At 41.1% G+C, this 22,713-nt stretch overlaps 3 protein-coding genes and 2 non-coding genes across 7 annotated transcripts; 1 reads left to right on the plus strand and 4 right to left on the minus strand.

The window, feature by feature from the left end:
* The first annotated feature begins 4,388 nt into the window (after nt 1-4,388).
* On the plus strand, nt 4,389-12,998 carry birc2 (baculoviral IAP repeat containing 2). Of its 3 annotated transcripts, none has more exons than XM_030438204.1 (13): nt 4,389-4,641; nt 5,337-5,527; nt 7,185-8,089; nt 8,198-8,478; nt 8,590-8,892; nt 8,979-9,267; nt 9,854-9,953; nt 10,099-10,177; nt 10,278-10,569; nt 10,683-10,781; nt 11,543-11,698; nt 11,831-11,872; nt 12,165-12,998. In XM_030438204.1, exons 3-13 carry the CDS (start codon nt 7,996-7,998, stop codon nt 12,356-12,358), a joined length of 1,929 nt encoding a protein of 642 aa, XP_030294064.1. In that variant the 5' UTR covers nt 4,389-4,641; nt 5,337-5,527; nt 7,185-7,995; the 3' UTR covers nt 12,359-12,998. The 3 variants fall into 3 exon arrangements, with proteins under 3 accessions (XP_030294064.1, XP_030294065.1, XP_030294066.1); XM_030438205.1 differs by having other exon boundaries at nt 5,406-5,527; XM_030438206.1 differs by having other exon boundaries at nt 5,446-5,527.
* Nucleotides 12,999-13,267: 269 nt separating this feature from the next.
* rpl23a (ribosomal protein L23a) lies at nt 13,268-16,214 on the minus strand. Its single transcript, XM_030438211.1, has 5 exons — nt 16,074-16,214; nt 14,941-15,121; nt 14,547-14,723; nt 13,561-13,630; nt 13,268-13,329 (listed from the first exon to the last, which is right to left on the minus strand). Exons 1-5 carry the CDS (start codon nt 16,096-16,098, stop codon nt 13,315-13,317), a joined length of 468 nt encoding a protein of 155 aa, XP_030294071.1. The 5' UTR covers nt 16,099-16,214; the 3' UTR covers nt 13,268-13,314.
* On the minus strand, nt 13,401-13,469 carry LOC115594880 (small nucleolar RNA SNORD42). Its single transcript, XR_003986582.1, has one exon. It is a non-coding gene; the product is annotated as a small nucleolar RNA SNORD42 (small nucleolar RNA).
* Nucleotides 14,824-14,894, minus strand: LOC115594881 (small nucleolar RNA Z17). Its single transcript, XR_003986583.1, has one exon. It is a non-coding gene; the product is annotated as a small nucleolar RNA Z17 (small nucleolar RNA).
* Nucleotides 16,215-17,236: 1,022 nt separating the features above from the next.
* On the minus strand, nt 17,237-22,461 carry ddx52 (DEAD (Asp-Glu-Ala-Asp) box polypeptide 52). The gene is made up of 15 exons (XM_030438203.1): nt 22,323-22,461; nt 21,829-22,081; nt 21,219-21,358; nt 20,891-21,076; nt 20,658-20,801; nt 20,303-20,414; nt 20,140-20,212; nt 19,588-19,791; nt 19,410-19,500; nt 19,160-19,282; nt 18,911-19,061; nt 18,593-18,668; nt 18,129-18,200; nt 17,691-17,990; nt 17,237-17,423 (listed from the first exon to the last, which is right to left on the minus strand). Exons 1-15 carry the CDS (start codon nt 22,407-22,409, stop codon nt 17,387-17,389), a joined length of 2,049 nt encoding a protein of 682 aa, XP_030294063.1. The 5' UTR covers nt 22,410-22,461; the 3' UTR covers nt 17,237-17,386.
* Nucleotides 22,462-22,713: the final 252 nt, after the last annotated feature.

Consider the following 22,713-nt stretch of genomic DNA (forward strand, 5'->3'; position numbering starts at 1 on the left):
CCACTGATGGCAGAAGAAAGAAACGGGAGAAACTGTGTGAAACTGATACTGATCGTGTCAAATAAATAGTAATATTACCTCTCATATATGAACAGTTTATTTGCAAGAAATGGTTAAAAAAAAACAAAATCTCCTCACATTCTGCCATTTCGTTTCATCTCCGTTTTCAATGCATAACACATAAAGCACTTTGTATCTGTGTTTTCTTGCTATGTAAATATAAAGACTATAATTATCTTATATTATTAGTCTGAAGGACTGTTAGTCAATCAGGTTAATTCTCACACGTGCCGTGCGCCAGCGTTTGGATGTGATGCGTCGCTTGTGAAAATACAGATATGGAAACAAATACGAAACAATCATTTAATAAATTCCTTCATGGTGGTGTTTAACTCGGAAAAGACATTTTTTATCTCCCGCAGTTCCCTGGAAACATCATTTATTGCAGTGATGGTGTTTCTCTGCATTTGCAGGACTGCATCTGTAAGGACACAGCCGCTGGAGGGCACGAGGGGCATTGGTGTCCCCCTCCACCTCCGTCACCACGTCACTCAGGAGGGATTCCCCAATGATCCCCACCAGTTTTTCATCCAGCGGGGTGAGCTCCGGTGGCCGTTCCCCCGCCCGTGACACAGACGCTCTGCCTGTGTGATGACAGGCGCTTTTTTGCTTCCACTTTTATGTCTGACCACTTTCTTTCACTTCGGCCACACTCCGACTTTCTGATGCAACATTATTTAGATTGTCTGCCACAGTAGCTTAACATCATGGTGACGGTGCAAATACTTTTTTTGTGCCCCCCATCCTAGACACAAGCCACGCTCGTGATTGCAGGCACGCACACACAGGCTTGGACACACACACAATGCACAAGTGATTTAAATGTTTATAAATCAGCTTTTTATTAGTTCTTTGACTGCCATGACAGAGAGAACATGGTCTGCTGACAAACATCTGCTTGCGAGCATGGTAGTGCCTAGACTTGTGTAAATATAAATGCTTCTCCTGTTAGGAAATACTTGTTAAGTGTTGTGTGATTCGACTTTAACAAAGTGCATCAACAGTTAAATGTCATGTACCTGTAACTGATGAACGGTTGCTTGTACTGGACACTTATAAAGCAGTTAATAACATGGCTGTTCAAATGCAAGGATTAGCTCTTTTTTTCTTTACATCCAACTCAGGCAGTGATGCACACTGTAATGCCTTTCAGCATTTTGTCTCAAGTTTTATAGAGCCAAATGATGCTGATGGAACTATGAAATGAAACAGACCAATTGCATATACATTACAAAACGATAACAATATCCTGTATAAAATTTAAGTTTATACATATGTATGCACACATACTCACATTTGATACATACTCTACAGTTTGTAAGTGTGCACTGCTCTAGTCTAACACACACTGTGTATTACTCCACCGCAGAAAACAGTCCCCAACAAATGCACCATTTACTACAGTTTTGAGTTAAACAGAAGAGAATGGTTAGAGGCCCCCGTAGGGCTGTGACACATTTCCTTGGAGGGGTCAAAAGAAAAAGAAAAGTAAATCTTTGAAGATATTACACCTTATAGCTGGCTAAGAAATGCCTCAGAGGAGAGGGCTCTTCACATTCTATCTTTATAGGCTTGTAGCTTCTCTGTTGCCTCCTCTGATAAATGTTTCATCCAGTCAGCTTGCATCATTTCCAATTCACTGTCAAAAAAAGAACAAACATTAAATGAAAGGTTTCAAGTAGATGTTGCAATATTCTTTATGAGAATGGGTATATTTCATTACACATTGAAATATGTCTATCATCAATTCTTTATATATTAATCTTACCATGGTTCATATTGTGGGCCCCTTCTGAACCTGGCCACAGCCTCTGGCACTGTCAATGTGTACTTTTCAACCAGGGTGTAGACTGTCACCTGGACAGGATTATTGACATGTGTTAAATTAGAAAACAGTCACAACTGAATGTAGCCTTTAACTATGTTATGTCTAGTTTGATATCACATCCTTATGACGCTCTTAGAGTGCAATAGGCTATGTAAGATTTGACAAAAGTAAAAAAAAAGGAATATTCTACAACACAGGTCTGAATGCTCTGAACAATTTTGAGTTTGTCAAGCACCCCACAAGCATTAAAAAATGAGGAAGGTTTTAATATTACACATCTGTATTGTTCCATTTCAAGGTTCTTTCATCTATCATTTATCTATCTATCAAGTGTGAGGTGTGATATGAAAAACCAGTATGTACAATATGAAGCACAGTGCCAATATTAATAAATGTATGTAAACAAAACAATCATGTCATACTTCTGGCAAAAGGACATCAAAAATTAAAGCAACCCAATCTGTCAGCTGTCTCGCCCTTGGCGTTTCCCTTATGACCAAGAACAGGAAGGAGACAACTTGGTCAAGTTGTTCATCCTCAAAATAAAGGGTGGGCCTCTCCTTCCCGTGCTCCCATGCTGACAGAAGATCCCCGGTTATGATAGCTTGAAACTGTGTAGGTTTGTGTTTTACTGTAAATTTGAACAACAACCTCAAACAAACTAATCACGGCACAACACAAATGCTTGTGGTCAAGCTCTCCATAATACTAATATTGCACATGAATGTCACAGTCGAGCTGGTGATCCTTATCAAAGTTACCGGTTTAATGTCATTACTAATTTTAAATTGCTGCACTAGACCACGCTAAAAGTAATGTTTTTGAATTAACGTTAGCGGGTTAATATTACAGCGGAGTCATAATTTTCAAGTTATTTCTGGTTATATTACAACAGCCACAATTTCTAGCTTAGATTTATCTACTTGGGTCAACCTTTTAGGATCGTTTAGGATAGAAATACATACATTTACGTTGCATGTCATTTACCAAACGGGCAGGTAAATAAGTTCCCAGCCTGGTATCAATGAAGTAATTCTACTTAAGTAACCCCCTCTGAACCCCCTCCATCTTGCTAACGTTACCTTGTTTGGTTCAGTTTCCACAGCAACGGGCTAGCCTCGTTCTGTCTGCCCAATAATATTTAATACTGTGGATAAAATATATAGCTTACTTGCTTAGTTCATCGCCCCGGGTAATAATATAACTATGTGCAGCAATTGTATACGTGTGTTACATTAACTAAATAAAATATAAGGACACTTACAGTCTGGATACGATCGCCATTTTTCGTTTTGGAGACATCTCTTGTGTATTTCCTTGTTCTGTTCTTGCTTTTGGCGGGTCTCATTCTACATCTCGCGTGGTTCAACGTGATTTACACAACTACACGTTACGCCCACACTACACGTTACGCCCACTACAGGTTACGCCCCTCTCTTGCAGGCTGCAGACAGACCCCTCTCCTTCGGGAGGTGGGCCGTGTAGCTAGCGGCTAGCAGCTAGCTAGCGGCTAGCTAAACACGAACATCCACAGATTCCGATTCCACTTTGTTATCCGCGCGTCTCCGGAATCTCCTCAGACCCGAACAGACTCGGTCCGGACTCGTTTAATCTCATTAATCCACAACAGTCAGTTTAGATGCACAGAACAGAACAGAACAGGACCGGACCGCTAGCAAAATCCCGGTCCAGCTCGCGCCGCTGCAGGTATAAATCTGCTTGTTTCTTAAGGTGGGGGGGGGGGTCGCGGTGGGCTCTGCAGTGATTGGCTCTGGTGCGCGCGTGGCCACGGTGTGCAGTGATTGGCTCTGGTGCGCACGTGACTGTAGTGGCTCTGGTGGACAATGCTGTGGAATTTGTATGAAATAATTTATTAACGGTATCATTGCAGTCCAAACAAATGCGAAATAGCACACCCTTGAACCACGCAGCAGCCATGTTGAAACTCTCAGGTCAGTCTGATCCTGATCCGCAGAGATATTTGAGGAACACACGCATACACACACACACACACACACACACACACACACACACACACAGACAGAGGTTATTTGCTTTTATAGAGAGATTTCAGTTGTTTAGGGGGAATGCTTCAACACTGTTTTGCTGTGAAGCCCCAAAAAGGTTTTGTGGACTATGAAACTTCACCTGACTTTCCATCTGCATGGGGATGAGTAGACAATGACTTAATTTTCACTTTCGGGGGATAAATGTAGTGTTTCTGATAAGCAGTGTCAGTGCTGCTTTTAGAGAGAGTCCTGGATTTAGAACATATATTATCACATAATCACTGATCAATCAGGCGTATTGATACACATACAGCACGTCCTTATACAGTTGAATGCTTGCAGACTTGCTCTTGAATGCAACACTACAGGTCGGAAAAAGAAGTCCAGGATATGTGAAACGCTCTCTTTTTTACAATATAATTGAGTTTTTAGGACTGCGCTCAAGACCAGTTTTTAATCTCTCTGTGGAAAATTATGTGAACTTCTTAAGGTGACACGAAAATATTTTAAAAACTGACAGGTACTTTACAGAAGTGGAGTCAATCATCAGTGTGTCATATGTGGCATGAATAAAGCCCGGTGTGGGTGAAGCACGCTATTGATACACGTCATAGTGTATTGAGTGGTTTGGAGGAGTGGTTACAACGTGGAAGTGAAGGGAAATACCAGTAACACTAAACCAAGCCATTTAAATGATGCGTTCATGCGACTCTCTTTTCCGTCGGACCTCAGCAAGACCTCTATGTAAGTATCCTCTCCTATTAGAACATTCCTTGAACCACTTATTTAACTTTACAGGCAATATAATGTGATTTATAATCTTAGACATGTGGCTGATAGTGTCGTTGCTACAGTTACGAGAATGTACACTGTTCTAAGCGGGTCAGAAATATCTCTTCATTTCATTTTGTTGATCACGACACCTCTACCAATTAGAAGGTACAGACACAGGTATGTTGATGTTTGTATAAAAGTATCACCTGGTTACAGATAGATACTCACGTTCAACACACAGATTGCAGTTCTACAACGTTCTGTATGTTGATGGAGTGTTTTCAAAAAACGTGATTTGATACAACAAAGGAGGTTTTCATTCAGTATTTTATGTAATCTATCCTCTATTGCCTATATAAAATGTTTCTTAACGAGAGACTGGCGTTGATTTGATCTCAGAAGCCAATATTTGTGTTTGATTACTCAAAATTAAGGTAATAACTGTTAATATGAGCAGATCCGGTGTACATCTTCGTTCTCTAAAGAGTGTCTAACTTTACTAATTTGTATCGTAGCTTCCTTTGTTTACCTGCAGTAAATATATTCTAGTTATTCTAGAATAAGAATATTCTAGTTTTCAGTAGATGATGCAACAGCCGAACAATGCTAGGTATGTAAAGCTAGCATCCTGACTCTGATTTATGTATGGGTGTTACGTAATCCAGAGAGCAGCAGGGTCCAGGAACAGACACCGCCTGAGGGATTTACTTGAGGGATTTCTGATCTGTGTGAAGGTTTCTTCTGATCCCTTTTCGTTTCATCACGAACCGGAAGCAGCGAGAGAGAGGCTGCGGCGGACCGTGACGAGAAGCTTCCACATTATCGGGACTTTCCGTGCCGTCTGAATTGCGAAACGGTGAGTGTGTCGAAGGACGTGGCAATGAGCAGCTTTGGTTATTGTGTCTCCTACGTGTGTGGGTCTCATACCAGACAGTTTTACTTTCTTTTCTTCGAGCTGCTGCTGCGCAGGTTAATGACCAGAGTGAAGTTAGACAGTGGTTCGCGTTAGCAGACGCTAGCGTTAGCATGCTAACGCCCACTGATCTTGTCAAACGGGTTCGTTCCGACCGTTGAATGTCATGTCACTCTTCAGCTGCTAGCTACATGTGTGTTTGAAGTGAGGTTTGAATGCTGGAAACTATTTTAAATCACTTTAACCATTAGTTAATTTAAAAAAAAAAAGCATAGCCACTGTTAGCTATAGCCGTATTGAAACACAACACAACTAAGCTAAGCTAGTGCTGTGAAACAGGAAGTCCCGTATATGCTGAGGAAAGTACCCAACGGCACTGTACCGGAACAAAACACCAGTATCAAGGGTTAGGTCATATCTCTACCAGCTTTAGTTCAGAAATGATTGATCTGCAAGTCAATAACTGACTTGCAGATCAACAGGAGAGTGATTGGCATTTTTGTTAAAGGGGCACTCTAACAATTTTCCACACAAGTCTGTTTACTGGTCATGAGGAGTGCTACTACACCTGTGCAAATAGCTGTATGATATCGTAAAATGCTCTGGAAAATGTTAGTGAAGTCAGAAAGTAACCCAGACGATGTCATCGGGGTATCTCAGCTTTAAGATTAAAAATGTGTAAAAGGTAGTCGCCTGCTTGACAGACAGGCGGCATGAAGTTTGAAAGATGGTATTCACCAGATACATAATGTCATTGGTTTCATTATGGGAAATGTAGGATCCAGTGATTGGCATATCCAAGCATCTGTCACTTTCATTGACCTTTTATTTTCAAATCTATTGACTGTGACTTAGGTGGTTTTTACGGAAATGTAAAAAAAAAACACCTCTTTACACAGAAGTACCTCTGTAACTGGTTAGTCATTTATGTGTAAATCAAAAGTACCCAACAATTGATTTCAAGCCTCTCAAATGTGTGGATTTTCTGCATTTCTCTGGTTTGTATGATTTGAGTGTCCATCAATTATGGACTAATGTTTGACCAGATACTGAAGCCCTACTAATATATCGGTTATGCCCATATTATTGACCTGTAATTGATAAATCTGTGGGTGTATTAGTTGTCTGATTTGTGCCTACATGAAAGTTTTTTTTGAAACATTGTTGTGCAGAAAAATATAAATTCATTAAATTCCCATGGCAATGAAAACAATTGTTTGTTGAAGCTATGCATACACAAATTATTTAAAAAATTATGACAATGATCTGCCTTCCCAATATTTGTTCCCAATATTTCAGTTTCATGTAATTATGTGTTACCTATTTTACAGCAAACAAATCACAAATTTTGTTTTGGCACTGAGTTCAAGTATGACTTACGAAATATCAAAATATTTTACATATGTATTATCAATGAAAGTCTTGTAATATTGAGCAGAATTAGAAAAAAAATAAAGTGATGTTTGTAATGATAAACCTGCAAAAATGGTGTATGAGTTTGAAACATTAAAAAAAGCCTTTAATGCCTAAAGTCCTTGATGAAGAATGTCTATATAAACAGAATTTAACATTTGTGTTTGTCTTTGTTTTTATCCTACAGGTCCTGCTGGCATTACACTACAGAGGGGACATTATCCTCACCAAAGGAGGACTAAAAATTTCTTATTAGGTTTATTCTGTTCAATTATGGAAGCCTAAACACCTCCAAAGGGGATGTCCGAAATGGGGGGAGGGGTTTGAGAGCACGTGTCCCTTGGTCTGTGTATATGTGTATGTGTGTGCGCGTGCTTGATCTTGAGACATTTATTTATTTTATAATGTTTGTACACATAATCACATCCCGTATGTTAAGGTTTGAAACGTTAGGTAATATGTTTGACATGTCTGGGCTAAATATACAAGATCATAAAGTGTGTTCTGACCCTGGGTGACCTGACCACGGTGTAATATTACGATTATTGATTTGAGGATGCATTTAGATTATGCTGTTTTTAAAATAGTCCAGCCTTTTTTACTGCACTGGGTGTGTTTTGTTGGACAGGCGTCAATTGGGCTGTAACTGAAAAAGAAACATTGAAGTCCCAGCTGTTAAATGTTCAGAGGTAGTATGTTCAACTTAACACAGGTGGGTAGATCCAGGGTTAAAATACAGGCTGTATGTGAGGGTGTAAGAGGGTTAAAAAAAGTAACACGTCATCTACTGTGATGATGGGTATTGCTGAAGTGGTGGTTTCATTTCTTCCACAGTCTTAAGTTTCACACTTCTTTTCTTTTTCACTGGTTCTGTCTTGTGATTTGAGTTTCCCCCCTCAGTCTCAGTGTGAGTGAGTGTGTCTGTGTGAGAGAGTGAGACCTTGGGTTTCTCAAACCCCTCTCCCTTTGAGGGACATCTCTTTTACTTAAATCCAAAAATGGAAACTCTTCTTCAAATCCAAAACAGCCAGTTTCTGATGGGCTTGTGTCGCAACGGGCCTCCGCCAGATTTGCAATACGACTACTCGTCAGGTACCGGTCTTTCTTGATTATTTACCTTTTATCAGATTTATATAACTGTATTTTCATATCTAATTAGTATTTTCATTTATGTTAATATAATGTCATTTTCATTCTCAGAGCTTTTCCGCTTCTCCACTTTTGCTCGATTCCCACCTTCGGGAGTCACTGAGCGAAGTCTGGCGAGGGCAGGTTGGTTCTACACCGGCGTGAGAGACCGCGTGGAGTGTTTCAGGTGTAACGTGAGGACAGAGGGCTGGCAGGCCGGAGACTGTCCGACAGAGAAACACAGACAGCTCTCTCCTTCCTGTCCCTTCATCCAGAGCCTCCCCTCCACAGCCAACCTGCTCTCCTCCTCACACTCCGCCTTCTCTCCGCTCCGCATTGCCCCAGTCATACAAGTAAGTTCAAAGGAGGCATCTAAGAAAAATAAATAAGAGATGGGCCCTTTTTTTTCGAAAAACCTAGCTGAAGAAAAGTAAATTAAATAGTTTTCCTTTATTTTATTCCAGCCTTCTGGTCCAGGCCCAGCTGCTCCAAACCCGACAGCAAGTCAAGGTGAAGAGCCAGTCGGCTACCTAAACATGGGCTTCTCAGCTCCGCCCCCCTCCAGCCCGCTTAGCTCTCGTGGTGTGGAGGATATGTCCCACCAGAGACCAACGTGCCACAACCCGAGCATGCGCAGAGAACAGGACCGCCTGGACTCCTTCCACCCGTGGACACTCTCCATCATAACTCCGGCTGAGCTCGCCAAGGCGGGCTTCTACTACCTGGGCCAGGGCGACCGAGTGGCCTGCTTCAGCTGCGGGGGACAGGTGTGTATCATCCCTGGGACACAGGTTAAGTGTGTTAAATTTTGTATGGCAAAAATGAAGTTTGAAGTTTTTGTTTGTATTTGCAGTTGAGTAACTGGGAGCCAGGCGACAGAGCTGTATCTGAACACCAGAGGCATTATCCAAACTGTCGCTTTGTGCGGGGGGACAGAGCCGACAACGTGTCGCTGGCCGCGGCTGCTGGAGCTGTGTCTGGAGGAGTAACTTCTCAGCTGTCTACAGGAGCCCCAGCCCTCACTAATGTGTCCAATCCTGCCATGCAGCAGAGTGAAGAGAGGCTGATCACCTTCGTCAACTGGCCGTCTCGTATCCCCGTCAGGCCTGACCAGCTGGCCAAAGCTGGCTTCTACTATGTCGGTACGGACATTGTCAAAGAGAGGCCGTTATTAATAGGCAGCATTTAGGTTTGAAGATTAAGCTATGTGTTGGTACTATGTTTATGCCTTGTTGTTCTTTCCAAAATGGCCAGAAAGGTCAAATAATGCAGTTTTAAGAACTGAAAAAAGCAATTTAGCTGTGATTTCATTTTAACTGTAACTACACTGCGGATAAAAAAACTAATTTGTTCCTGGTAGCCGTCATTTAAAAGATCCTCAAAGTTGGACTCAGAAGTTATTCATAATGTTCAGATTGAAGGAATGTTTTTCCCTTCCCTCAGCAGTTTTTATATCAGTCAGAGTTTTTTCCCCTTTGTGTGGGGATGTTCTGGTTAGTGAATTTAGAGTGGGAAAGTCCTGAGTGGAATCTTTCTTAGGGACACCTGGTTATTAAAGTGATCTCATGTAAATTCTAAATATCGTTTTCAACAGTGAGGTTTCAAAAGAAAGAGGAAATGAAAGATGAGAAATAATTGTGTTGGTTTCAAACTGTCATCTTTATCAGAATGTTTTTTTTTCTGTCCCTGAAACTACTTGTGACACTTGAAGCTTTGTTTGCCCCCAAGGTCGTAACGATGATGTCAAGTGTTTCTGCTGTGATGGAGGCCTGCGGTGCTGGGAGTCTGGAGATGATCCTTGGGTGGAACACGCTAAATGGTTTCCTCGGTAATTGCAGCTGTAAACAGATTTCCTTTTTTGGTGGATTGTTACATTTGGTGTTAAAGTAGGGAAGTAAAAGACACTGCAACTTATTCTACGTGCATAGAGGATGATTGATAACATGAATGTTTGTGCCTCTGGTTAATTGCAGGTGTGAATATTTGCTCCAGGAGAAGGGACAAGAGTTTGTTCACCAGATCCAGGCTCGCTTCCCTCGGCTTTTCGAGCAAGTGAGTGGAGCGCTGCATAAAAATCTGTTATTGGTTCAAACATTTTGCACAGAGCAAGTCATTAAAAACATACACTGTGCTTATCTTTCTCCCTCAAAAGCTTTTAACAAATGGAGACAGCAGCTCCAGAGAATTTGTGGATCCACCAGTGGTACATCTGGGCCCAGGAGAGGAGCGGTCCGAGGACGCCGTCATGATGAACACCCCTGTCATTAAGTCTGCATTAGAGATGGGCTTTGAGCGAAGTCTAGTCAAGCAGACAGTTCAGAGCAAGATCCTGACCAGTGGAGAGAACTACAGGACAGTCCAGGAGCTGGTTTCAGACTTGCTGAGCGCCGAGGACCAGAAAAGGGAAGAGGAGCGAGAGATGCTGGCGGAGGCGATGGCATCAGGTAAGGCTAAAGGTTAAAGTCTCTGCGATGTTTTATGAAAAATTCCAGTGTTTGTTGTTCTTTAAGTGAATATTTTAAGACATTAAATGCCCTTTTTTTGGTCGTTGTTTCAGATGGTTTCACTTTTGTGAAGAGGCACCAGGCAGCACTGATCCAGCGTCTAAAGAGTGTCGAGCCAGTGCTGGAGCATTTACGAGAGCAGAATGTGTTATGTAAGTTTTCATCCGAGATTGTACTACTCTACTAGAAAAAAAATGACAGTTAACTTGTAACTGTGGGAGGCAGGATTTAGTGTTTTGTTTTGTTCAGGATTTAGTGTTTTGTTTAGTGTTTTGTTTTTTACATTTTTGCCTTCATTACACAGTAACAGTGGAGACACAGACAGAAAACGGGCGAGAGAGAGGTGTTTGAAATGGATTTAATGTGACCATTTAGCTATCAAGGCACTCCAGGATTTAGTTTTAACATTAATAAGAATTATTAACTGAAATATATCTCAGCAAAACTAGGTTAAAAGTAAGGGTAAATAAAAAATAAAGTGAATTAAGCATTTCTATTGAGATCTTGTTCACAAATGTGTCACTGCAATGAGGTCACCAAACATGGATTTACAGAAATATTGGATCTGGGCTTTTCTGGCATAGATTAGCGCTGGAATGATCAGTAGAAGAATCAATAAGTCAGTGGAAAGATTTAGGATCTTACAGTTTTTTTCTTTTACAATCAATCTGACATTTCATGGACTAAACAATTAATCTGAAAAATAATCAGCAGGTTAATGAAATTAAAGTATTTGTTAGTTTCAGCCCTTAAATAGATGCTCATCAGAATGACATGTGACAAGCTTTTATTCAGCATAATCAAGTTTTTACAAACATTTTAGAATTATCAAGGTGATGATTCTGTCATGCAGCTGTAGAGCTCAGAATTAGACTGTGATTAACTAGCCCCCCCTCCCAAATAAAACCTGCAGCCACAGAGGAGTTCAGCGGTCTCAAGGCTCAGACGTCGGCCCAGCAGCAAACCGCCAGGCTGATAGAGCTCATCCTCACCAAGGGAAACGCTGCGGCTGAAGTCTTCCGCAACTGGATCCAGAAAAACGATGTCCACCTGCTCAGAGATCTCATGGGTAGGTTTTCCCACTGACAACACAGAATGACTGCGCTTATCACACATTACATTTAGAAAGACCGTATTTCATTAAGTATATTGTTTGTGCATTAAAGCCTGAGCTCATTGCATGTTGTCTTTCACATTCCAGCCCAATCAAATGAAGCTGCCTCACCAAGCCAAGATCTTTCAGGTATAAAGACAAACCAGAGCAAGAACTTAGTTTTGTGCTTAATTGTTTTATCTGTGAAGCATGTTTTAACTTCTATTTTAATAAGTCATTGATTACTTAATATTGGTGCCATGATGTTTAATGTTAATGTTACTTGATACATTTTTTGGTCAGGTGCCTATTTTCTGTTAACGAAACCTATTGCATTAAGTACTATGAAACATTTATTTAATGTGGAGATCAACAGTGCAGGAACACACGCCCGTCAAGTTGGATTTTAAAGAAAAAACCCTTTTTGTTTTAATTTTTGCAGATCTCCCCATGGAGGAGCAGCTGCGGCGCCTGCAGGAGGAGCGTACCTGCAAGGTGTGTATGGATAAAGAAGTCAACATAGTCTTCATCCCATGCGGACACCTGGTGGTGTGTAAGGAGTGTGCACCATCGCTGAGAAAGTGCCCAATCTGCAGAGGAATGGTTAAAGGCACAGTGCGAACCTTCCTCTCATAACCGGAGGCTGTAAGCCGTGCCCCCTCAGTTTCATGTGCCACAAAGAAGTGATTGAATGTAAGCAATATGATAGAGATCTATATTTATTGTAAAGAGCAGGAAGTTTGTTGTGCATTCTTTTTTTAATCTGTGTGACTCATCAGTTCATGTTAATGGAAGGAGACATTTTAGTATCTACATCTGTCTTAACCAGATAACGCACTTGTAACTGTATCCGATAGATGTAACATTACAGTTTGGCTTTGCATTTTATCTGTATCTGATCTATTACACACAAATAATTTTACTCTATCATGGCTGGGTGATATGTTTGCTACTTATAACATACCTGCTGTCAGTAAGTATCACTTAAAAAGGGTAGAGTCAGTGTTTATCACAACCTGTCAAGTTATTCATTAAACTGAAAAATAAACCATTTCTTTCCTGACATTACACAAGATTGTATAACATGGTTCCATTTCAAACCAACAGCAGCAATTATCTGAATCAGAGGTATCGTGGTTGTTAGGCCTTCATAGTGTCAATTAGAAGCAAAATCTACTGTTAGTCATTACAGATATAGCTGAAGGTCTGATTTTGACTTGGTGTTGAGTCATCTGTCTGAATCTAAAAAATAAAGTTCCAAACTCAATTAACTCCCCCCACAGGCCTGTCATGTTTGCTTTTGTCAACTTCTTGTACATCCTGAGAAACAATCAGGCTGGGATTCAAGTTTACTTTAAATAGTTCTAATCATCAGTCATCTGATGATATCAGTCCTGCATTTGGAAGAGCTTTAACAGAAGAGGTCAGTCAAGTGATCAGCACTTGCTATTTAAGTGAATGAAAGAAATGTTAATGAACTTGATCCCACAGGTGTTCAGTCTAAGTACATCTGTCATGATCACAAAACACAAAATGACACAGAACTGGTTTTGTTTATACAAATATTTATTCTTCCACAAGACTCTTCAAGTTTAGATGATGCCAATCTGTAGAGAAGAAAAAGACATGAATTACATCACATACAACTACTGAGTGATTACAGCTGTACCTGCATGTCTGGCATCAGTGGTTCCTTTGAATGCATCACAAACATTCAGACTATTTAAAAATTTTACATCATTTGCACAGGATTGACAACTTTTGAAAGCAAATACAACAATTTTGCTGAACTCAAACAGCTTTCAAAACCCAAAAGCTTCATCGTGTTAGAGACTCACCTTGTTAGCAACATCCAACGCATCATAATCTGGTGCAAGACGAACGTACGCCTTCTTCTCACCGTCAGGCCTGAACACGGTCGAGAAGAAAAATATCAATAAAAGGTAGTATGTATATCTATACTGACAATGAGACTGTAGGGATGCATCAAAATGAAAATACTTGGCAAGAAAGAAACAAGTTTTAGACAAAAGAGTGCACTTAAAACGTTGAAAATGTTTTTAGACAGCTCTACTTGCTGAATAAAAATAAATGTGCACAATGAGACTTCTCTTTGTACTGATCCAATGTACGCCTTAATTGTATATCTACAGAAGGAGTTTGTAGTATCGATATTTCGGGATAAATCACCCAACCCCTGCTTTTTTCCAAAGCCGACAGTTTGCGTTGCCACTCTTTGTAATCAGTAGGCACATTTATGTACATATTATAAGACGCCATGGGCCCATTACATTCTCATACACATTTAGCAAAAAACTTCGGCCTTCGAGCACCATTAGCTCAGTTGGCAGAGTGGGCATCCCATGTAAAAAGGCTTTGTCCACTCTGCAGCAGCCCCAGGCTTCATTCCTGGCCTGTCATCTCTGAAGCGGTCCTATCAATAAAGCCATACAAAAGGCCAACAAAATAATTAAAAACTTAAACTTTTATGGCCTTTTCACTCATGCGGCTGAAAACCGAATGTGTTTTATTCTGAATATTCTGTAGCTGAAAATTTGGTGAATCCAAGTAGACTGATCAGATGGTCATTTCACCACATGTAACATTTAGGAGGGCATATAAAGTTTTACACATAGTGAAACAGATTACTCCATTATACAAGACAAACTCCAATGGTGGATGGGATTACAGTGAGCAAATTTGCTAGTAATCCATCTTGAATTGTGAACAGTATATTAAGAGAGTGCACAAAATGGTACTCAATCAATAATTCTGTCTCCAACAAGGTAACACAGCACTCAGTTCAGCTTGGGTAAGGACCTACCTGATGAGAGTGTTGACTTTGGCGACGTCAATGTCATACAGCTTCTTGACAGCGTGTTTGATCTGGTGCTTGTTTGCCTTGACGTCCACGATGAACACAAGTGTGTTGTTGTCCTCAATCTTCTTCATGGCGGACTCTGTTGTCAAGGGGAACTTGATGATGGCATAGTGATCCAACCTACAGGAAAAAGATTTATTAGGCTACACATCTCACACTGCCCTGATCGTACACCTTTGCTTATTGCTTGCCACTACAAACATGTAAAATGTTTTAGTGGGGTGCATCAGTAGTTTAAAATCTGGAATCATGCTTTGTCATACTTTGATCGCATTAAGCATCACATGCACCAGGTTATAACTGCATTTTAAGGCAGAGGGTGATTGTTTTGACTCACTTGTTCCTGCGGGGAGCACTCTTACGGGGATACTTGGGCTGTCTGCGCAGACGAAGGGTTTTAGGGCGACGGAAGGTGGGAGAAGTCCTGATCTTCTTCTTCCTCTGACTGTGTACGCCCTTGAGCACAGCCTTCTTAGCCTTCAGGGCCTTTGACTTGGCCTCAGTCTTGGCAGGGACCACTAGGACAGAAATACCATTATTAGACTTATTGGTCAGTTGATTCTACTCAAGGTGGTAGTATGAGACTAGAAACTCTGGGCCATCATCACTCTCCTGCAAATATTTGACAGTTTATTTAACTTAATTCATGACCAATATTCATAACTGACCAAATCTTGCTATTCCCTTTATGAAATAGAGAAGCTACAATTGGAGACAAACTGTTACATTAAAATTGCCTTTACCTGAATTTTTCAGAAGGAATAAGTGGTGTAACCAGAGCACTTAAGCACATTAGGTCATGGCTGTTTTAAAGCAAGTCACTAGCAACCAAAATACACACGCCAGCTTCCGTGCATATGGTGACAGTCTCGGCTAACTGCCTCACCGCTTAACGAGAAAAGCGACTGTCACACTGAAAAACGTCAATCGGCCCCCGTATTCCCCACTAGTTACGTTGGTGATATCTACAACTATCGAAATGGTAGCAGATTCCGGCGTTGTGCGTATATTTCTTGACGTTAATCTGCAACTTACACCGCTAACTTTCACGTGTAGCTAATGAAACGTTCCCAGATGAGCTGTAGCTAATGCTAACATCATCAAACAGCTAATCCACAAACATTTTCCACAATAGCTGAAGCTACTTACACTTCACGGTAACTAGCCGCGCTCGTAATGGACTATATAGAAGAACATCAGGCAGAGTAACAGTTTTATAGACAGCATCTCAATCCGCTTCCACAAGGCTAACACGCCAATATTAGCTTAGCATCACGTTCCAGCATAACGTTACATGCCGGACTCACGGTCTGCGTTATCAACATATTTAGAGAGGTTGCAGCATCACCTTGATATCATTTAAACCTCTGTGTGATTATCTTGACATTATGGGTACATCTGATGAACCTCGGGGGTACTATTGGGGTAAACTGGGCTAATATTTCATTAAAAAATGTAAGATTGACAAACCTTCCTTCTTCACCTTCGGTGCCATGTTGAGAAAGGAAGACTAGACGGGGTTTCCAGCAGTATAATGCATGGGCGAGATCTCACCGCAGATGTATCGCGAGAGTTAAAAAAGAAAAAAGAAAAAAAACTCTCACTGACTGACAGTAGATGGGTGCCATTCCTGAATCTAGTATTTGTTACCTCGCCTATTTAAGAAAGAGTCAAAATTCAACTATTTGGTAAACTATACGTGTAATTTTCAGTGTTAATGTTTTGTTTGAATGTATGTATGTATTGTTTCTCTGTTCAGGGTGAGTACATATTCCTTTATTTTAAAAGGTACTAAATAAAAAAAATACACTATAATGTTATGTTACATTTTAGGAGGTTATTTGGTTGCCACCACATTGAGCTATGTCAAAATAAATAAGCTATTAAAGTTTATATTTTTTTTAAAGATATGGTACTGCACATGCCCACAATGTATTATTATTTTGTTTGTTTGTTTGCTTGTTTCATGGACAAATAACCTACTGAGCTAACTTACTTCCCATCATTTAGCTTTCTAGATTGCATTATTTATTTTTTTTAAAAAAAAGGTGAACCCAGGATTATATGGCTATAGTATGATTAGCATTAAATGTTAAAAGTTGTTGAAACTTGAGTTCCTCCTCTGCTGCTACAGGCTAACAACATCTTTGTTGCTCCTGTGAACTTAAACTGTCATGTGTTTTAACTTTTCCACACTTGAATTGCCCTTAACTATGTACCAATCTGCGTAAAGAAAAACAACTACATATATCCATCATCCCTGTGCAGTAGAAATCACTAAAATAGTATTTTGCTGGCGGCTAGCCCAGTTCCATCTGTTAGTAAGCTGCAGCTTCCATTAAACCTACGTACAAAGATGTTATATTTTCAGTCTGAATATTACTCTAACTATACATGGATATTAAACATTTTAAGATAACTTGTTTCCCCATCCTTCCAAAAACTTTCATTAAATTATAACTTAACTGAAAATTTGTGTAAAGTATTTATTAGGCTCATCTATTAATGTACTTGGATGTGGCTGTTAGTTCAATGCTCAGTCACCTTTTTATTTTTCCTGAGTTGTCTATTAGTGTCATTTGAGTTGCATGTGAGCAAATGTAACAGAAAGAAGGAAAAAACACACATGTATATATATATATATAAACCAGTTTATTTTATACTCTGATAATACAAAGCACAAATGTGAAAATAAGCAGTGAATAAGACAGCAAGATGTAAAAACAAAAAAACAAAAAAAAAATCCAAGTCCATCTTTCATATCATTCTGCTTGCGCCGCTCTCTATTCCTCTTGTGGCTTGTTTTTCTTCACCTTTTTCCTAAGTTGAAAATGGAGAAATGTTATTTTACAGCAGAGGATCTGTGAGAGAAGATGGCAGTATTTTTAATATATACACACACACAACATATGCAACTCTTAGACACCTGCTTTTATATCATACACAAAAAGTCAGCTCTTACAAAAAACTAATCAATTAATAATACATGAACAAATATGAGATGAAATGTATGGGAAAGTCTTTCCATTAAGAAGAAATCACACACGCACACACACACACACACACACACACACACACCTTCCTTACTTTTTGAACTTGGCTCCAGAGGGATTTGCTCCCGTCTTCTGTGACGCCTTCTTGTGTTTTTCTGTTCCTCCTCCTTTCTGTGATTTACTTCTTTTCTTCAGCCCCTGTCCTTTTGTGCTCTTCTCTCCTTTCTGCTGCTTCACTGCCGTTTCCGATCCGTTCTGCTCTCCACTCGCTGCCTGCTTCTCTCCTTTCTGTCCTCTGTTCGGTGCATTTCCTTTCTTCTTCATTAAGAAGCGAGGAGTTGTGCAAATGGCGCTTCGTTTGGGAGGTCTCTTCTCAAGTCTCCGCTTCACTTTGCTGAGAAAAAATAAATAAATAAAAAATACAGGACTGTTAAGACTGTGACATCGAAGCAGAAAGCAAGACAGTTAAAAGATCAAAATGTCTTTAAATGCTTTAGATTTTTGGAACTTCCTTATTATACATCTCATTTACCTGTGGATTTTCTTGAAGCCAATCATGTAGTCGGGTACAGGACAGCCAGCTTGTTTAATGACATTAGCAATGCTGTTAGAAAGAGAGATATATTCAGATGAAAAAGATCAATTGTAAAATAATAAATACATAACTGAAAAACTAAGATGGTCATGTCTCGTTCACTGCAGCTGAAGAGACAGGAGCTTCAGCAAAGCATTCAGACAGAAGGTGAATATAGGTGGACAATACGAGAAAACAATCATGTGTTTTTGTGAATATTAAAAGCATGTCAACATGTTAACATAACACCCTTAAAATCTTCGGATCTTGCAAGATTAAGTGTCCAGACACAGCCTACCATTACCATCAATGCAGTGATGTCATGTTTGTCCTTGTGCTAATTATCTGATGACTACAGCTGGACCTTCATTTAAACACATTCTGTCTGTTTGCAGGTTTTTTAGTTTCATGCATCTTTGTACCTGCGCAGCAGTGGTTTATCATTTTCTGTGAAGAAGGTGATGGCCTTCCCCTGATGTCCAGCTCTACCAGTGCGACCTGAGGAACAGGAGGACACACACGGGAACAGGTGAGCAAACAGGGAGGAAGAGAGGAGTTCATCAGACTGCACACGTTCAAACATGACGACTGATGCACTGCAGCCACTTTGTCGCAATGTCTGATGTAATATATGTTGTAGTGTTTGTTTTGTTGTTGATGTGAAACCGTGTATTGTCTTGGGATGCAAGACACATTTCACAAGAATATTTTTATCATGATCATTGTACATTCAAACTGACCGATTCGGTGGATGTACTCCACAGCGCTGGTGGGGAAGTCGTAGTTCAGCACGAGGTTGACTCCTTTGAAGTCGATTCCTCTGGCGAGCAGAGCCGTGCAGATCAACACCCAAATCTTACCAGAGCGAAAACTGCTCACTACGTTGTCCCTCTGAAACAAAACACAACAGCCACGGGCGAGGAGGATAAATACAAGGTTGCACTTCAGAAAAGGACCCAATATACAGTGTGTTCAGTGTCAGTCTGGACCTGCTGCTGTGTGCGGTCCGCGTGGATCACGTCTACGTTGATGCCTTCATACACCAGCTCATGGAAAAGCTCCCGTGCTCGATCTATAGACTGCACAAACACCAGCATGGGGGGCAGGAAACCCTGAAAACAGCGAAGAGGACAGCCTTTAGTCATCACTGTGCTTCCCTACACTTCCTTCTAGTAGTGACGATGAAAGAAATTAATAAATACAAATTGAATTCTTGGCAAGCTTGAAAAGCGTCCTCACTTTTTTGATGATGTCCCTCATGGCCACCAGTTTTCCATTCTCCGTCCCAACAAACAGCAGCTCCTGCTCCACTGTCTCCACCGCCGTGTTTCTAAGAAAGTGATTTAGTCATTTTTCTAATGCAAAAGAGGGACAATATAAACGACCAGAGTGAGGAGATCCACTTGTAGATTAATACCTGTGTCCGATGTTGACGGACACCAGGTTGTCGAGGTTCAGGCGGCACCACTGCTCAACATCCGACGTGCAGGTGGCACTGTAGAAAGCCCTGCGCACCTTTGAACCAGAGCAGGCCAGAAAAACTGTGGCGAGCTGCTCCCTGAAGCCCGTCTTGCCGCCCTCGAAAAGCTTATCGGACTCATCGACGACCAGCCACTCCACACTGAACACCAACAAAAGACATCAATCTTACACTTTTTTCACACTTTTCTGTCTAGTCGCCTTTCTGTGACTCGAGACAGAGACATGGAAGAGGACAGAGCTGTACCAGTAAGCAAAATTAATTGGTAAATCAGCTATCTTTTCGGATTTTCTGGTCTCTCTTGCTGGCTCTTTAACCAGGTTAGATCAACATGATAACTGATTCTGCCCGGCTAAACTGCTAAGCTGATGTAAACAATGCAGGATTTTAAATGTTTTATTAACAAGGTAATGTATTCAGCACATTTTTAGGCCTCAACGATCAGCTGTTATTCTTCAACAAGAAACACAACAGCAGATTCAGTGTTACCTGCTGAGGTCGAGAGCTGGAGGATCCTGATTGAGGAGGAAGATGAGTCTGTTCGGTGTACTGACGAGTATGTCTACACGGAGAAATGTAGAGGGTAACAGTGAGGGAAAGACAATTCATATATCTTACAAACTTCAATGCGAAGATATTTTCCATTTCTTACCATATTTTTTGCTCGACTGTGGTCCGTATTTCTTGGCTGCCAGGGAGGCTTTGTCGATGATGTGAACTCTAAATCCCACTCCCTCTGACAGGCGGAGCAGCTCTCTGTACGTCTAAACACAGCACAACAAAACTGACTGAAATGTGTCCAAAACACAAGCAGATGTGTGTGTCATCATTTAGCAAGAGATAACTGAACCTACAGCTGCAATTCCAACGGTATTCAATGGTGACCCTCCTTCTTTGATATAAATAATGAAAAGTTGATGATGGAAAGTGGGTTTAACATTTTTTTATGACATTGTTAAGTATTTCATAAAGCATTCTGTGTGTTTGAGCATGTACACGTCGTGTACCTGGCTGGCAAGCTCTCTGGTCGGGGAGATGATCACCGCTCTGAAGCCCAGGTTGGCCGGCTGCTGCAGGTGGGCGAGCAGCGGGAGACAGAAAGCCAAAGTCTTCCCCGATCCTGTGGGTGCACAGGCCAGCAGCTCCCGACCCTGATCCAGGAATCAGACACACAGCAAATCCTCACAAAACCGCTATCTGCACGCCGGTTACCAAAAACTGCACGCGTGTCCGTACTCACGTGCATCATGAGCGGTATCGCCTGCATCTGCACCGGCGTCGGGGAGTTCAGCCCGGCGTCTTTGAGGTTCTGGATGACACGCGGGTTGAGGCGATACTCGGACTGCAGCTCCTCAAATGTGCATACAGGGTCGGGTACGTCGGAGCCGTGCACGTTTATGCGGTGTTGAGAACGAATGCGGTTCACCTAAAATCAAATAAAAATCAGTGTCACTACTTTAACTGAACATCCCAGCAGCAAATGGAAATGTATTTACATTCAACACAAATACATAAAATCCTGTTAATTTTCTGTTTTTTTGTGCTGTGAGTCATGTCGCCATGATGACCTTTTCCTGATGAAGATGCTTCAGCCTCTTCAGAGAGGATTTCTCCTTCCCGTCCCCAGGCAGGTTCTGGATCTTTCTGTCCAACGAGGACGTCCACGTGATGCCGCTTCCCTCCGTGTCATCCAGCAGTCCGCCACCAGCTTCAGTCAGGGAGAAGACAGTAAACAGCAGGCGGTCATTTTGTCTTATTATATGGATATATGTTTTCGGTCTAGTGTGTTTTTAACCTTCTATTTCTCCAAAGTTTACTTTGGGTTTGATACGATCATACTAGGACAGCAACTAGTTACCATTTTCAAATCAATCATCAATCGACCAATTATATTGTATCCAATTGGTTGATAAGATTAAAGGTACCCATCACATTCTCCCTGAGCCCAATACGTTAATGTTTTAGATGCTGAACCCAGAGAATTTGGGCCATTTTTACTTAAACAATGTTGCTGTTGTCACCGACATGTTTTCTGAAACAAAGCTGATGTATTGATGATTGACTGCATCCCTGAACTGTTTTGCACATGTATTAGTCAGGTCATAGAAATGCAAACATCTGGGAAACTTAAAAACAGCTGGAAACGACCAGTTAGCTCTAAACAGCCACATCCTGTACCTTCCAACTCCGTCTGTTTTCTTTTGGTCTTCTTCTTTTTCCTCTTCACGTCTCTCTCCTCATCCTTGTGCTTCCTTTTGCCTCCTGCACCAGAGTCTTCACTTTCACCCCCCTCCTCATACTCCTCTCCATCACCCTCCTCCTCCTCCGTTACTTTAGAGTTGCTCTGGGATCCATTGGTTGATCCCGTGCCAAAGAAATCGATCGCAGATAGAGGATCTGCGGACGCGTCAGCTCCCTGAGACCTGACAACCTGCAAAATCAAGCAGGATTAGTTACTATTGGTGCATAATATATTTGTGTGACATATTCATCTCATGAGGTGCCTCTCAATGGCAAAAACAATCCAAAAAGCCAAGACAGCAGCACACTTCACGCTAGCACAAATCGGGGTTAGCCAAAATTCATTTAACCGTGGCGCGTGTTGCTATTATCGCTGTTATCGCTGTTATTTTTTCGTCCAATACGTCACCAGCTGCGTCTGTTAAGTTTACCTTAAACCGAGCGGCGTCTTGACCAAACCTCTTCAAGTCAAATTTAGCTCCAGCTCCGAGTTTCCGAAACAAGTCGAAGGCGTCCATTCCGGCAGCAGCGTGGTTCTATCCGGATCCAGGCATCACTAATCAACATCCGGATCATCCACCACCAGTTACTCCTTACTCCCCCCGCTCTGCTGCCGCCTGCTGGCTGAACTTGTAAGTGCTTGAAGTTTTATAAATCATCATTAGAATCAGACCAGCTAAATATGTACTGTTACCCATATAGATTACATCTGCTTCAAAATCTTTGCCAACTAAGAACTAATCCCTGAACTTTTTTTTTTAAACCAACAGAGCTGAAACATTAACATTTTATCTTCCGTCTTTTCATTTCCTTGTTACAACA

The sequence above is a fragment of the Sparus aurata genome, chromosome 13, assembly GCF_900880675.1.
Source record: "Sparus aurata chromosome 13, fSpaAur1.1, whole genome shotgun sequence".
NCBI classification, from domain to species: Eukaryota; Metazoa; Chordata; class Actinopteri; order Spariformes; family Sparidae; genus Sparus; species Sparus aurata.